This window comes from Botrytis cinerea, chromosome 5 (genome assembly GCF_000143535.2).
Source record: "Botrytis cinerea B05.10 chromosome 5, complete sequence".
In the NCBI taxonomy this organism is placed as follows: Eukaryota; Fungi; Ascomycota; class Leotiomycetes; order Helotiales; family Sclerotiniaceae; genus Botrytis; species Botrytis cinerea.
Window position 1 is genome coordinate 457223 of NC_037314.1, and position 15615 is coordinate 472837.

Below are 15615 nucleotides of genomic sequence, written 5' to 3' on the forward strand. Positions count from 1 at the left end.
TCAGGTGTCTGTCATATTGATATGTGAATCTTTCTCAATGTTTTTAGAGCTAGCTGGAAGCATTTTTAACCAGTTTCTAACAGTGGAATCCAAGAAAGAGCAGCTGACAATCTCAAGCTGCTGGCATCATTTATCGTTGAAAATTCACTCATGTCTACTACTTTGCACTCTAGCGGCCAAAATCGGAATATCTTCTTAGTTCACGCGCAACATAAGCCGCAGCAGTTTCATGTTTTATGTAACCACTTCATAACGGTACTGTCTTCCACCTGATAATTTGACAACGAGGTCGAAGAAATTTACAAGCTTTTGGTTCAATAATTTGCTGCGGCCACTGCACATTCTCTACTTCTATCATCTGGCTATTCAAGGAATAAAAAGCTGCTCCTGAACGAAAATGAATCCGCAACCAGATGGTTTGGCCTCGCAGGAGCCGCAGACTGCATCAAACAAGTCAGCATCAGAATCAGAGTATGTTTTTACCCAGACCTCTGTTTTGAGTACACTTGATCGAAAGGTCTTGAACAAGGGCCTTCGAACGCAATGGAGATTTTTCTCCGAAGACGATAAAATGTTTGGCTCGTTGGATATTCGAGGCGGTTATGTCGCTCATGATATGGGAAACTGGCGCCAAAATGTTTCATCGTCTAGCCCTAAAGACATCCTGAATTTGAAGCGAAGTCTAGCTGCAAAAGTATTTCACTTCTGGGAGGTAAGTTATCCATAATATTTTGACACAGAAAAGACTCAAACTAACATGGGCTTTTGTAGAAAAATCCAGACCCAGCATGGATTCCGGGCGCAAAAGAAGAACAAGCATTCGTAGAGGCTTACGAGAATATGGTTAAAGTTATGCAAGACACACCTGCAGAAGAAGCCGACAAATATTCGACTTATATGGAGCATCGTTTGCGCTTGGCAACTTCAAATGATGGCGGAAAGACTCTTGGTCCTGTAAGCCTCACGCGTGTTGAACAAAACTTGACACCATCACTGATCGAATCTATCTCTAGCTTTTACATGAAGTACTTTCGAATAAAGTAAGCAACCCTGAAATGGAAATTGCCGCTGTAAGTCCCCCCCCCTCTTCTCAATTGTTCAAATGACACAGACTGAAATTAAGGAACTCAAGTTTCAAGCAGCACAAGCCCTATACCCTGAAACATATGTCAAGCTCGATGCCAAAAGTTCCATGGACGTCGACTATTCTCAAAATGAAACCTGGAAGAATTCGAGTAAAGTGGCAGTAAGGAGTTTAGACGGCAGAAGCCTTGCGCTATTTACAAATCAATCTTTGGGCAAGAGAAAGAGAACTTCTGTCGACGAAGACGATGGTGATATGAAATTGGAGGGCAACGGCAGTAATAAAAGTCTTAATACTGTAACAGCCGGTAGCTCTGGTGTCCATACCAAACCGCTTCAAGATTGGAAGTCCCAATTTCAATCGATCTTGAAGCAAGATATCGAGAATTGGACAGTGCGAGCAGACAAACACCTGGCAAAGCAATCGCAACTTTTTCAAAAGAGGAAGAAGCTCTATAGTTGGATGAAACCTGGAAAAGATGAATATGATACAGAAGCCTCGGAGAAAGGCGATGCAGAAACGTCCACACCTTTCGGCACTCAAACCTCTGGTCTTCGTACTTCTCGACTGCGCACTTTCGACGCTGGAAAGTTAAACACTCGAAGTCCTAGAATCTGCGCCTGGGATAATTACCCTGAGTTTGAGTTGTCAGATTTCACAACACCGCTCACTTTACTCAGCCAGCCGAACAAGAGAAGAAAAATGACAGAAGCAGAGGTCGAGGGGCAAGATGCTAAATTTACACTTGATATTAGTGGGCCGGATTGGGTACGAAAATGGTGATAGACTGGAGGCATATTATGAATGGGGATTTCACCGCAAAGCGGGCACTGAAAGATTTCTTTCCTTTCTGTATTCCGCTGTGAATAATTTGGGGTAAAAGTTTCGTAGGTTAGGAATTTGAGTACGTTAGTGACACCACATCAATAGCGAAATAAAAGTATGTTCTATATCATGTAGAGCTGTTATGCTTGGTTGATTCGTGCCTAGCATTTTGGATCATCTTGACGTTAGCACTCTCACTTTGTTCTCCCGCTTTAGCTACTTCAAGATATTGAAAGCTATCTTACGTTTCGATGCGATTTCTATCTATTTATGATCATGAAATACTACATCTAATCCGAGATAGTGTGAAAAAATGGATATAAACTGTTACATAGACTCTAGAAATCAAATGCCGGCTCTTCCTTGATCGAAAACTACACCATATTCGTTACCTGAGAGGACTATAGTTACATAATTAATCTCAAAATCATCATCGACGCATACCAATGTATGGTTCTTTCTACTAAGGGCTTATAATAATATACCGCTATTATATATAAATTGTAAACGCAGATATCTCCATGATCTCCACCAAGTTCTTGTACCGGAGTCCGTTTCGTTACAAAACTGGGAGCAAACCGTTTTAGTGGTTCTTCTGATTTCCTTCCTCAAGTGTTTTGTGCCATCAAGCATTGGAGGCAGTACAGCGTATGTTAACAGGAATGAGAAAAATGAAGTGACTGATGTTCTTGATACAAACACTTGATAATGATATAATGGGTATGTATGTACGGAGGAAAAAGAGAGCATACATCGAGGAGGCATGAAGCAAAATAAGGAGATCAAAATACCCACAAAAAGTAAAATCAAAAAAATAGAAGCACAGCTTGACCAGCAAGCTAAACACTGCGAGGGAAAGAGAGGCATGCAAATCTTAACTTGATAGCACAACGCGACCAAGCCAAGGAAATTTGCTCTCTCCAAAGGGGCCGATGGACTCGAGGCAAGGTACCAGATCATTGAGCCATTCGTACTCCTATTTGATGCATATTGCTTTAACTTACTGTTGGCAAGCGAGCTCGCGTGAATCTATTTCCATACTGTTTGCTTGCACCTCATGAATTCAAAATTTGTCCCCACGCTACAATTCTTGAATCTGTGATTACCGATCGCTGTAGTTGGGATATTTCATATTCTGTAATGAGTCAATAGACGCTGGGATTTATGCTGAGCGATAAGTTATCATGTTAAATTCTAAAGGGTGCTGCTCGCTGTCTAGGACTATGTCAATACCCCCATAAGAGAATTCTGTCATACACTCGGCACAACCAGGCTTTTTACAATATTCAATCTCTTCCGGAAAGAAAATAACAAATGATTATTTGATGATCTATACTAATGATGATCATTTCATTAATCGATGTCATCACTCTCGTCTCATATATACATGCTCGCTTATAACCTGCCTATTTTATTTGCTCCACAAAATTACAGCGATAATCAGATAAGTAGACAAACGCTAGTATGCGTTAATACAGAATAGCATGATCCAAGTTAAGAAGCGCTTGGAATTCGTGATACTACAACGAGAGCTGTATAATCTTGTAAGGCAGGAAGCGATGATTCAATCTATGAAACGTAGCAACAAGCATTGAATAATCAGTAAAAAGACTAGAGTAGTTGTGTTTTAAGAGGGCGTTATTTGTGAAAGGAGAATGATGGGACAATTTACCATGAGTATTATTTTGGGATCTTATGATAAGATAGCCATTACCAAGAAGTCCAGATATAGGACAAACATGATTTCTGTTGATTTCAAAAGGCTATTTAGAGGGATTTATTACAGAGTTTCTAATATACTTAGAGCCCGTTCGGATCGTTTTTTTAATTTGTTGACAAAATAATTTGTTGACTAATAATTTAGCCTAAATTTTGTAGATCTACAAAATGTAGAGTAACAAATGTTGACAAATGTTATCAAATACTGGTAAAAGTTGTATTACAGATTTGGCGAAGCTTAGCAAGGCTGTCATACAAATTTTCAAAATTTGTAAATTCACATTTTGTAGCTTTTTGTAGTTCAACATCAGTGTTCGGCAAATCACTTTTTTTCAATTTTATTATCAATATAGATTTTTGAGCAATATTTGTGTTCGGTAAACGCTAATTTGGATCTATATTGTCAACAAATATAGCTCTACATCGCCTAAAAAATCGATCCGAACGGGCCCTTAGTAGACTTATTAGAGATATATATGAGTCAGCTTTTTTCCCTACAATTGTATATTAGTTCTGTATCTGTGTATCAAAAGATTATTGATATTTTCAAAATTACTTGTAACCTCGCACACCCTGGAAAGTTCTCTAAATTTACATTCACATATAGGAAATTGGATATTCAAGTTCACTGCTCAATTACAAAAGAGACCTGCAACCCTCAGCTCATGTGTAAAGGATGATATTGTAGTCGCCTTCATAATATAAAGTCCCACAGAAACGACGCCTTGAATTTTAATGAGGAAAATTTCACCAAAGGCACAAACTTGACATCTCATGGTGTGGCCTTCCTTGTCTTTTGTTAAGGTGAATTAAAATAAAATTTGATCGTGAGCTATGCTAGATCCATCTTTCCACCGTAGAATCAATGACTTTGTCGTAAATCTAATAGGAGTTTGCGATCAAATATTATGGCCGTACTTCTATGCATTGTAGTACAGCTAGGGTGGAAGAGCGATGGCGGCGTATTGTTCATAGATTCATTAGATGATACGTGTCTCGAGTATGTTATTGTGAGCAGTACCAATTAGTAGAGACGTACTTAATGGGAGGATTTGATGTATAGATTGAATGTTACGGTGATAGAGATAAATAGTATACACTCACGGTAATTGATATGTAATCAACTAATCTGACGCGGTCAAATTGGTAATCAGCCCAAAAATATCTCTGTTAGTCTCTTATACGGTCATTCATATATTCGTAAAATTGGAGGAAAGCCGTTTTGGTAGTTTTACTGGTATGGGTAGTCAACGCCGACAATGACTTTTTCCGCTGACTGACGTCGTGGGTCTCGTCTCGTCTTCATTCGCTTATGATCTTGGCCAATTTTAATTACCCCACAGTTTGACGAACCCAAATTCGAGTAGCACGACAGAAGTCCATTACAATGCAGAATAAAAGTACGAGACTGGATTGAAAATTCGAAAGAAAGTCAAACTTTAGCTTCGAATCTGATTCTAGGCTGGTTCAAACGAGTATGCATTTCTAACGCGTTAAGGGCCCAGCCACAAAGTCTCGAGGAATACAGTGTCGATGGTACCTAAGTCTATTCTAATTCGATTTTCTGAGCGCAGTATTTTAGCTAATTCAAGTAGTTTTTCTATGCCACTCTCATAATCAGAGCTTCATGTGCCTTTCATATGGTGATTAATTTACACAGCATTACGAAGATGTTGAAGATGTTCACATTGACGCTTCGAATATATCTTATGATGTGAATGTCATTGCTTTTGGTCAAGGTGAACGATTCGAAACGTGAATCAACGACATCGCAATTCCATAGTTCTATCATATTTTCGGTACGGTCATACCGTACGAAGATGATTCATAATCATCTAATTTGACCGTACTTCTGCCAATCTTTGTAATATAGTACGGTTTGCGTGTAGAAACGGCGCCGGCCTAGTTTTCATCAGTTTTGAAGCTCCTTCCACGAAGTACTTAAGCTTCCAACACCCCATTCCTCCAACATCTTCTAAATCTCATATCCTTCAGTTTCATACTCCAGTCAAGTTCAGAGACACCAAGAATCCAAAGTCATCAAACAACTTACCTCTTTACTAAACTACTATCTTAAACCTTCAAACTCTTTTCAACATCACACAACTGCGAAGATGATGTGCCCAAAGAAATACGCCGCCTTACTCAAGGAAGAAGATCACTATCGCTCACAGTACAGCGTTATCATTACTCTCAAGGTCGCTGAAGCTCCGGATACTATACACTACTCTGATCGACAGATTCATACAGCTGTTATGAAGATCCATGGCAGCCAACCTGTTTTTGCTGAAGCCCCTGAATTTAGAAGCGATGAAAATGGCGCTTTCTATAGACAAACCGATGCAATGGTCAATGCTCGCATCAAGCTTATTGACTGGTTCAAAGTAAGCTTTCACAATCCATAGCTTTAATCGGCACATGATAAATGACACTGTACTAACTTATACATCTAGGACATGGAAGCCAAGGATCTCTTGTAATAAGCAAAACAACAACCCTACATTACTTGTGGTGATTTGGAGGATCATAGCCCAACCAAAGCTTTGAAGGGAGCACGGGGCTAAGTTTACTGGTTTCTGAAGCCATGTAGCGGAATGTGAGAAATCTCGGTGGACTGGTTGGTGTTTGGTCTGAAGGGAAGGGATTATGTTATGGAGTTAAGGTTCATCAAGATACTAGCTATCATGTTGAGTGAGGGGATCTCATAGTCTACTCAATTGAGAAACTTTTTGGGAGGGGGAGAAGGGGGGACAATAGGAATATCAATACCCCAAAATATAAATTTTGTCTGCAGTTCTAGTATTCACGTGAAGAACGACTGTGCATGCTTGTAGATTATTCTCGGTACTGGGTTAAGGATAAATTGTGATTCAACAACATTATTTCATCTCAGAAGTTCTTTTAATGCCCAAGTGTAAAATGGAAACAAGCTCGACCTTACCTCCGTACTTTTCATGTCGTGTGTTCGGATTGTTCCCGAGAATAACATTTAGAAATGAAAACAAAGTCTGGGCCGTAAGTTACGAACTAGTGCGACAATGTGTATTCAAAGGATACAATCTTATGGAACATTAAATGAGCAGAGTGCACACAAATTACATACAGATATCATGTAGCGTGGGAAGCACGGGTAAACTCCGGATTGTGATATTATCCGAAGTATGAAAGGGGAAATACACTAATTCGAGTAGGACACGCTAGAGATAGAACTGATGACGAGAACAGACATTTATTTGTGGCAGAAGTACTCAGAATCAATATACCCAAGGTCATTTGATGGACCAAAAAGGTATTTGATAGAATATCGAAGTACATGTTATAGAGATGTGATGACCCCGCCGCCCGCTGCTCAACCTTGAACTTGCAAAATATAATCAATATCTTAAGGAAACTATCCATCTTTGGAACATCATTCTAATCATAAAACCATCAATCCATATCGCAGTAACAGTTCAGAAAGCAACGTCAAATCGATTATTGCAAGCTAAGAGCAAACCACACGAAAGGAAGCCCTGATACCGAACCTCATGATGACTTTTGTGTGGATTGATCTTGGGAATCTGCCATGATCGCGAGTGCATTGGCTCTTCTGGCTGCTCTCTTTCTTGCTTGTTTGCTTAGCTTTCGTGAAACTTCCACATCACCACCAGGCATGTCCGTGTCTTCCTCTCTAGCCCTCTTTCTTCCGCGCCCATTGTTGTTGTTAGTAGTATCGAGTGGTAAAGAGTTCTAACAGCGTGTTAGCCTCGTATAAAATATAATTAGGAGAAAAAAATAAAAACAGAGAAAAGAAATTACCTGCGCTGTATCATTGGAAATACTAGAATTCGATTTGGCCCCAGAAACAACGACCCCGACTCGATTCTGTGACACAAGATGATCACGGATTTTAGCTTGGTTGCTGATGAATGTTTCATATTCCTCTACAAACTGCTGGTCTTGAGATCCAGAAGAGTGTACTTTCGCTTTTAGAGCAATATATAACTTTTCCTCTTTGTAACTCATCGGTAGCTTCGCGCTATTTTCCTAAAATATATCTGTCAGCATGTAATTAAGATTCCACGATACTTAGCTGGCTGCTTTCTTAACATACCTGGAACCATTTGATTGCTTGAGAAAACAAATCAGCTTTCGATGCCCGTCTCCCAAGCAGGTCGACCCGATTACTGAATACCGGACAGCTCTTGATTCCAAAGCAGCCACCTTTCAACCCCATATATGCGGTAACTCCACAATCACTACTTTCCTGGTTGGGCAAGCGTAAAAATACATCTTTGTTGGACAGAGAAGTGTAATATTTGACTGTCTCGAAGCCATAGAATCCACGAAGTTCATTGACTTTGTTGGCTAGAGAATTGACGGATTCTTCAGTCCAAGTCATTGCGAACTTATTAGTATGTCGTAAATGTTGACAAAAATTTCTTTTTGGAAAATTGAGAGGGTACTATGGAACTATTTTAGGTGTGCAAAATAGACGCTATCCATCCATTGTATTGATAACCCTTCATTTCAAATATTTCATTGGCTAATTGTTACAAGGCTGTATTGTGTGTAATACTTGTGGGAACATGAGGCTGATAGGTTTAGCTTTATCATTCCCAATTCACTCAATCTCACACAGAGATTGAAGCTGATCTCAAGATCTTTATGTCCGAGCAGACTGATCACATGGCTGATTTGAATTGAGATAAAGTATTACAAAGTTCAGCTGTAGAGTAAACCAGTGTGTCAACAATAAGTGCTGGAGAAGAATAAACTGAAAATCTCTATTATTCCTGCTTTCCAACCAGTAAGAGTTCAGCCGCCTAAGAGAACCCACTAATTCAACACCAAACCAGGAAGAGAGCTGTTACCAGCATCAACAAAAGGAAAACCAAAGCACAAGATTGTTTACAGCGGCCATACATTTCTCAGACATCCTCAGAGTTATAGATTAGATATCTCGGGTTCTCAATGGACAAAGCCTCAAGCTGAGAAACAGAATAGATGTCCAATATGTCTACAAAAGTTGAACATTTCAATGAAATGGGTGTTCAAACAAACAGTTGGCCTTCAGACAAAGAGTCAAGGATGCACAGCAATATGTTGCCAGATGAGCATTGGAATGAATTAGACTGAGAATAATCGGACCACGGCCATTCCTGCATAGAATAAAGATTCAAATATCCAAACCATAGGTCAAAAGCTTATTTTTAGACTAATAAGGAGCTAACTGAATAGCGATCTTTTACAAATACCGGGGCAAGATATTCATCCACAAATACACGTTTCTGATCGTCATCAACAAGAGAAAATCTTCAAATCTACCACGGGTATGATCAAGCTTCCTTGACATCTGCTGAATGGCGCCTGGATACTAATCAAAAACTGGAATGCTTAAATAGTACATCATGAATTCTTCAAAACTTGACCCACGCGAACAAAAAAGCATTCTAAGTCTCGGAGAATCAAAGCAATGTCAGTATTCAACGATATGGTCTGGAACAAGCACTGGATTTCCAATTGGTGGGATCATTGGCACCGAAGAGGATGTGAACACTAGAGCCATGTCTCTCTAACTCACTCATCCATATATTATTGAGCATGCTGTCAAATTTGGGGGTGTGATTTCTCTAGACTAACCAGATGCCAAAAATATGAAAGATTTAGTTTAGTTGCAGAAGAATCTTCGATACGGTATTAAGTAAGTTATGAACGTGATCCGAGATGTAAGATATCACACACTAACCCCGTATATTTCAGGAGAATCAACCAAATCTTGGGCTTTAGGTGAAGAAGCCGAGAACATGCCAGTAGGGAAATACACCGATTTGGTGCAGATTATATCGACAACAGCGCGTGGAGAAGAAGCTGGAAAATATTGCGCTCACATGATTACTCGCTTTCGTATTGCGACTTCGTCAGACGAAGGAACCACGCTTGGTTTAGTGAGTTATCACTCCTTTTACGAAATTGATGTCGGGAATGAGAATCTATCTCAAAAGAGGCAAAAGAGTTGAGCTTTCCATGATATAAAACATAGTGCAAAGGAAGGATATTTCCACAAACTAACCGCAAGCTTTTCCAACTTCTATCCAAACTTCCATCTGGAAAAGAATGTCATCCCAGCATTCGACTCGATTTCTCGGTATTCGCAAATCCAGTTTATTTCCATCCGCCGCAAGAGACACAACTCGTGTTTCAAAGAACAAAAACAAAACTCCGCCCAAGCTTCCCCATAAGCAAAAATGCGCAGACACAACAAATCGAACATCACGTCCTCGAATTGCATTATGCGAGAGTTTAGTTCTCAAGCCCACCTAATACACACACGAAAAGAACTCGCGACAATCTTGATGCGCTAGCAAAGTTTGCGGGCTGGGACTACGGAAAGCTTCTAGAGGCCACAGCGAATCCGTTAATGGAAACCCGAAGAGAAACTACCCCAGCGTCACACGAACTTCAACTCATACCCTCCAAACCCCCAATTATACATAACCCTATAGACTTGTTCTGCAGATCTTATGGGCTTCGAGCCTAGATTGTGAAGACTAGTGAAGGCCTCTCGATGCAGGATCTCCATGTGTGATTTATTCGATCACAAAAGATTAGTGCTCTTGAGATATCTACTTACTTACTTACCTACTTACTGAGATAGATAGACAATACATCATCCGAGAAGTTTACACTAGATATAAATACTCTGCGTAGTTTTCTTGATAGGGAATTGTGCCAACTACCAGTACAATCTTTTGGAAACCAATTCCCCTGCAGGATTCTGCAAGAAGATGCTTCATTAGCAAAATACTTACACTCCCCCTTGAGACACTCAAAAAGACACACAAGCCCACAAATGGCACCGAGTTGAACATCTCGAAGAATATCCTACATCCCGATTTCCACATCTTAAAAAATCTGAGATCCTCCTCCACACACTCACCAACCCCCAGGGAAGAAATCCAATATACATGAAGATTCTCCATCCATCTCACATAAAACTCTGCAACGCATTCGAAAGAAACAACCCTCCGATCCCAAAAAAAAAAATCAAAAATCCATCGGAACATTTCGCTGCACGAGTGTAGTCCGCCCCGAAAACCAGAGTGGAGTATCTGAGAACAGCAGAGGTGACCTAGCAAATAGTCCATGAGTGAGTGACGAAAGGCGATGAAAGTGGGTGGTGGTTCAGATTTTGAGAATCAGGAAATGGCTATTGGAGAGACATTGAGAGAGTATGTGGAGATGGGAGTGTGGAGATGGGAGTGTGGGGGTCCAGAGCATCAAGTGGTGCGGAATGAAACGTCGTTTATGTGAGGTAAATTGGTCTTCAAGTCATCGCTCTGTGCTAGGGGTTCTGGGGAATATCCTAGGTAGATAGTGTATGAGTGAGTTGGTGTTACTATGTTGATTTGGATATCTATCTAGTCCGAAAGTTCTACTAAGATTGAAAATTTCAGTAACTCGCACATTGATCGCCTTGCTGCCACGAAATAGCAAAAACAACATCTGACTCTCATTTCTTGCAGAGCTTTTTCACAAACTTTCCTCGCACAGCGACTAAAAAAGGGTTGAAAGAAATTGCATATTCATTGCCAAGTTCACATTCGCTATCAAGCTAAAACGCCATCGCAATGCCTTAGATATTCCATATTTGCTCCGCGCTAAGTACGATCATACAAAAGACTTTTAATAATTACATGTGGCACGTTCTATCTTTCGGGCCAGCTTCTCACTTCTCGCTCTCCAGCTGTCCGGCATCATGTGTTCTCGTGTCGCTAGGGAGTGCCACTCGTTCATATCCCATTCCCTCCTCAATATATCCCTCTTGATGATAAGTGTCTTCGCGGGGGGAAGCCGGCATGCTTGGTATGCTTGATGATGACTCAGAGCTGATACTAGTCCTATCTTGAGTCGTTCTTTCTGTCGAGGGTTGAGTAGTCTCGCCAAGTTTTTCATTGCCGACATTCTCTCCATTGGAAGGCCTTTTCGTTGGCGTTGGTGCAAATTTGGATCGTTCTCGGATGGCTCCACCATATTTGTAGAATAAGAAAGGGATCGGAGCGAGAAGAACAGCAATTCCACCAATTAGTGAGCCACCACCACCGACACCAAGAGCATCGAACATATATGTTGTGAATAATGGAGCTGCGGCGCCGGCTGCCGATCTGCAAACAGTATTTGCAGCAACGGCACTCGCGGCATACATCAGGTATGTATCGGTCAGGTAGTTCAGATAGGCGACGAAAATGAGAAGAATTGATGTGGAGAGAAATACTCCTCCAAGAGTGGGAACTATCCAGTGCACCTCATTATAATTTCCAGACCATGCGAACCAGAACATGGTGATTGGAAAAATGATTCCGCCGGCCATTGCGACTGGTAAACGATCCTCTGCTACTCCAACATGGCCAGCTTCCAACTTCTTTCTATCACGAACAGACACCATGAAGATGGCGACACCTCCTATAAATGCCCCAATAATTGTACCAATCAATGGTAGTTCTCCCACGCCGGAATTCCAACCACGCTTCTCTTGGAAAATAATGGGATAGATGGTGAACAACATATACAGCAGGGCGTACACGACAGATAGGTAAACCGCGACGGCGAACGAGATCGGGTCGACCAGGAGCTGCCATGGTCTAATGAGTGCGACCTTGAAAATTTGCCATAATGTGCGATCGCTATCTTCAACAGGAGCCTTAACATTTTCGTAACCTGGAATTTGCAATGCCCTTATTCTCCTAGCTTTATTTACTAATATTTTCGAAGGTAGAGTCTCTGGAATAGTAAACATCAGAAACTCGGTAATGCCCGCAAGCCATAAGATGACGTAAAAGTTCCATCTCCAATCTTTTTTCAATTCAAGAAAGCCAGAGATGACAGGACCCAATGCTGGACCAGCGAAGGTCATCATTGAGAACAACGCCATTGCATTTCCTCTTTCTACAGGGCCCCAAATGTCTGCGAGAACTCCAGGCGCGTTCGAAAGTGGCGAACTGGCCATGGTACCGGTTATGAATCGTCCTATCAAGAGAGCTGCGAAATTGTTGGCGAAAGCACAGAGGAAATTGAATGCCAGGTACAAGGTAAACGAGATGTAAAAGATCCATCTTCGTCCAAAGAATTCCGATAATGGAGCCCAAAACAAAGGTCCAAAGCAGTATCCCAAAAGGAAAACCGAGATGACCAACGCTGCAACTTCGGCAGAGACATTAAATTCTTCCTCGATTCCTGGCAAACACCCCGACGGACTGGACGATGCGAATGTTGCATTTACGACGAGCAAGACTGCTATCACAGTGATATACCATCGTCTCGTGGTTGACCAGTTCTTTGGATTCTCGATATCCCCCGGGCCAAAATCCAGATGGCCATTTTCATTTATGTATGGTTGTTCATCGTTGATGTGCTTCGTGCGGTATGGCTTCGCATTGGGCCTTGATAAAACGCGCTTTATTCGATCCATCTAGTGTTGAATAACAATGCAATTGTCAAGAGGAGGATTATTGAAGAAGAGTGAAACGCGAGCGGGGGATCTACGCCTATACATGATATTTTGTGTAATTGTGGATAATCGGCATCTTCTAGACTACGAAATACACGCGGAATTGTGGATTGATAGCCATGACGATTGGTATGTTCCTGTACTAGTAATGGCTGAGTATGGTTCAGCATGGTTGAATGTGGTTGAGTAAGTTCGGATCAAAAGTGCCGTGCCCTTCTCCGTCGTCATTGAGCACTTTACTGCTTTCAATTGCCTTTCGGCTGCATCTCTCCAGAGGAATCCATGGGTCGAAGCTTATGGCCAATTGCGATACGCCTTGAGCTTGTCTAGCAGCGTAGATTTCCACTCGGCGAATGGTAGTCTGCTGTCGACAAGGGGGATGTATTCCTTAGACGGGTTGCAATGGAGAAATGATTGACGTGATTATAAATATAAATATAAACCTGCGTCTAAAACAAGTTAAGGCGGTTGACTACTGCGTTCTCTACACCGTGAACACGGACGATACTGTCATTCTTGGAGATGGATGCTTGGAGATGTTTGGAGAGAACCACCAGTGAATGTGAACCTTGAACTTGTTTACGATGCACATCCATCACACGGTCAGAGCTTCGGCACTCTTTGTCGGCACGTGGTCGGTCTCTGCTGGATGACATAAGCGAAGGAGTGACATCCGGAGATAAGGATTTTATATCCTTTATGTCCTTTATGTCCTTTATGTCCTCACGGTCCTTTATGTCCTTCCGAGGTTTGAGCTTGACGGAGGCATCTCCGCTGTCGTTGCCCGGTCGTATATAAACCCCATAAAGTCGTGTTCGCATCCGATTCGGTTGTTGTTTCTCGATTTATTCTTCGTTTCATCTATCCGTCGCATTTTCTCGAGCACGCTATTCTGATACTGTGAATCTGAACGATGCCGTGGAAGTCCCACCACTCGATCAATTCTAGACAAGACAGAGAAACGGCCAACCGGGCTCGAAAAGCTTGAAAATTGTCCAAGATCAATATTGTGGCTTCAAGGGCGTAGAGCTTCTGTCCAATCCAACGAACACTTTTCGCCAGGATAATCACAACGATGCCCCCCCCTCCTGCAGGTTGACAAATCCCTGTAGTTTCCCCATGATATGCGTCAATCTGGGCTTTACCATCACAATCAAGTTTCCTCCCACTTTTGACGGGAACTATCGGCGGATAGATCCAACAATGGCTATTTCTACGAAGTACGCGAAGAGCGAGCGAATCAACCAAAGGTTCTCATTGTACCGCTTTTCAGAGAAGGTAGAATAGCTTTGATAGGCTTATTGGAGGACCTAAGTCGCTTGCTTATCTACGATCTTTGACTTTGTGTCACCAACTCAACGACTTACGATTGAAGGAGGAGAAAATTTGATTATTATTATAAGCACAGGTATTGAGAGCAGCTCTCTCTCTCTTGAGTGACGATATAATTCAGTACCTTTCGTCGTAATCCAAGGATCACATGCATTACACATGTGAAGAAAGGGGTATTTGATCTAACCCGCGCCGGAGGAAATGAGAAGAGGCTTACTGCGGCATTGAAATTTTCTTTTTCGGTGCCAAAATCGCCTTACCATAGCTTCTACACTCGATTAAAGTAAGAGTACAAGATGCTGCGGACAAATTGAGAGAATGTAGTGGATCTAGTCAATTACCTCTGAAATCCATCTCTTGATGCCTAGCCAGATGCAAGTAATTGTGAGCATTTAAACACCGAATTCCGACTGGGAGTGTGAAATGGTCAAGGAATCCGGCACAATTGAAGGATGATGGGGTTACTGAGAAAACATCTACCTTACACTGATAGTCAAGTGTGGTCGTTTAAAATTCTTGTAGTATCACCAACCAAAAAGTAGTCAAGCAAAGCCTCCAACGTTCTACGACTTTCTCCACATTTCCTTCCTCTAAGATATCTATCCTGTCTGGGCAGTAGGCACACAATATTTGAACCAGCTTAGCGGCATCAAAGAGAGGCAGAATTTGGCCTTTAAGTCTCTCGTACTTACCCCCAAAGCCTACGTGAGATGGAATATCATTAGTCGAAAATGGCCAATCGATAAGTACACAAACTGCTGAGCTGATTTGTAAAGCATCAAATCTTTGGACATGGTACAACAATAACAAAAAGACGATTTAAAGGGGTGATCGCCCTATCATCCACCCCCATAGTTTCAAAATTCAAAATATCAAGATTCAGTATTGGACACCTACAAATCTCTCTACACAGAATTGTTTGGCAAATCCAGAGAAACAACAGACTCCAAGAGAAAGAGAAGGAGGCATGTATCTCCACAGACACACAGTCTCGAGAGAAGAATTCTCTCCATAAAGTCTGGTGCATCACAAATTTTCAAAAGTGATTTCAAACACCCGATCGAATCTCACACGGCGAGAAATTAGCAAAGGAAGTGATCAGATTAAACATATACTAATATTCAAATATCCTTCCACGGCCCAAGAAATTATGTATCATCCTGAAAAA

General features: G+C 41.4%; 4 protein-coding genes across 4 annotated transcripts; 2 read left to right on the plus strand and 2 right to left on the minus strand.

Moving 5' to 3' along the window:
• Positions 1–3: 3 nt before the first annotated feature.
• Positions 4–2034, plus strand: BCIN_05g01170 (hypothetical protein). The gene is made up of 4 exons (XM_024692830.1): positions 4–712; positions 772–954; positions 1014–1070; positions 1133–2034. Exons 1-4 carry the CDS (start codon positions 398–400, stop codon positions 1865–1867), a joined length of 1290 nt encoding a protein of 429 aa, XP_024548612.1. The 5' UTR covers positions 4–397; the 3' UTR covers positions 1868–2034.
• Positions 2035–5492: 3458 nt separating this feature from the next.
• On the plus strand, positions 5493–6421 carry BCIN_05g01180 (hypothetical protein). The gene is made up of 2 exons (XM_001546248.2): positions 5493–6012; positions 6082–6421. Exons 1-2 carry the CDS (start codon positions 5743–5745, stop codon positions 6106–6108), a joined length of 297 nt encoding a protein of 98 aa, XP_001546298.2. The 5' UTR covers positions 5493–5742; the 3' UTR covers positions 6109–6421.
• A 443-nt stretch (positions 6422–6864) lies between these two features.
• BCIN_05g01190 (hypothetical protein) lies at positions 6865–8111 on the minus strand. The gene is made up of 3 exons (XM_024692831.1): positions 7722–8111; positions 7427–7654; positions 6865–7357 (listed from the first exon to the last, which is right to left on the minus strand). Exons 1-3 carry the CDS (start codon positions 8007–8009, stop codon positions 7154–7156), a joined length of 720 nt encoding a protein of 239 aa, XP_024548613.1. The 5' UTR covers positions 8010–8111; the 3' UTR covers positions 6865–7153.
• Positions 8112–10989: 2878 nt separating this feature from the next.
• BCIN_05g01200 (hypothetical protein) lies at positions 10990–13746 on the minus strand. Its single transcript, XM_001546244.2, has one exon. The coding sequence runs from the start codon at positions 13074–13076 to the stop codon at positions 11337–11339; it is 1740 nt and encodes a 579-aa protein (XP_001546294.1). The 5' UTR covers positions 13077–13746; the 3' UTR covers positions 10990–11336.
• Between the last annotated feature and the right edge of the window lie 1869 nt (positions 13747–15615).

Coding starts and splice junctions, on each gene's coding strand:
- BCIN_05g01170 (XM_024692830.1), top strand. CDS start 398: ATGAATCCGCAACCAGATGGTTTGGCCTCGCAGGAGCCGCAGACTGCA. Junction 713..771: donor AAGTATTTCACTTCTGGGAG/GTAAGTTATCCA, acceptor GGGCTTTTGTAG/AAAAATCCAGACCCAGCATG. Junction 955..1,013: donor GCGGAAAGACTCTTGGTCCT/GTAAGCCTCACG, acceptor ATCTATCTCTAG/CTTTTACATGAAGTACTTTC.
- BCIN_05g01190 (XM_024692831.1), bottom strand. CDS start 8,009: ATGACTTGGACTGAAGAATCCGTCAATTCTCTAGCCAACAAAGTCAAT. Junction 7,655..7,721: donor AAGCAATCAAATGGTTCCAG/GTATGTTAAGAA, acceptor GATATATTTTAG/GAAAATAGCGCGAAGCTACC. Junction 7,358..7,426: donor TTTCCAATGATACAGCGCAG/GTAATTTCTTTT, acceptor ACACGCTGTTAG/AACTCTTTACCACTCGATAC.
- BCIN_05g01200 (XM_001546244.2), bottom strand. CDS start 13,076: ATGGATCGAATAAAGCGCGTTTTATCAAGGCCCAATGCGAAGCCATAC.
- BCIN_05g01180 (XM_001546248.2), top strand. CDS start 5,743: ATGATGTGCCCAAAGAAATACGCCGCCTTACTCAAGGAAGAAGATCAC. Junction 6,013..6,081: donor AGCTTATTGACTGGTTCAAA/GTAAGCTTTCAC, acceptor TTATACATCTAG/GACATGGAAGCCAAGGATCT.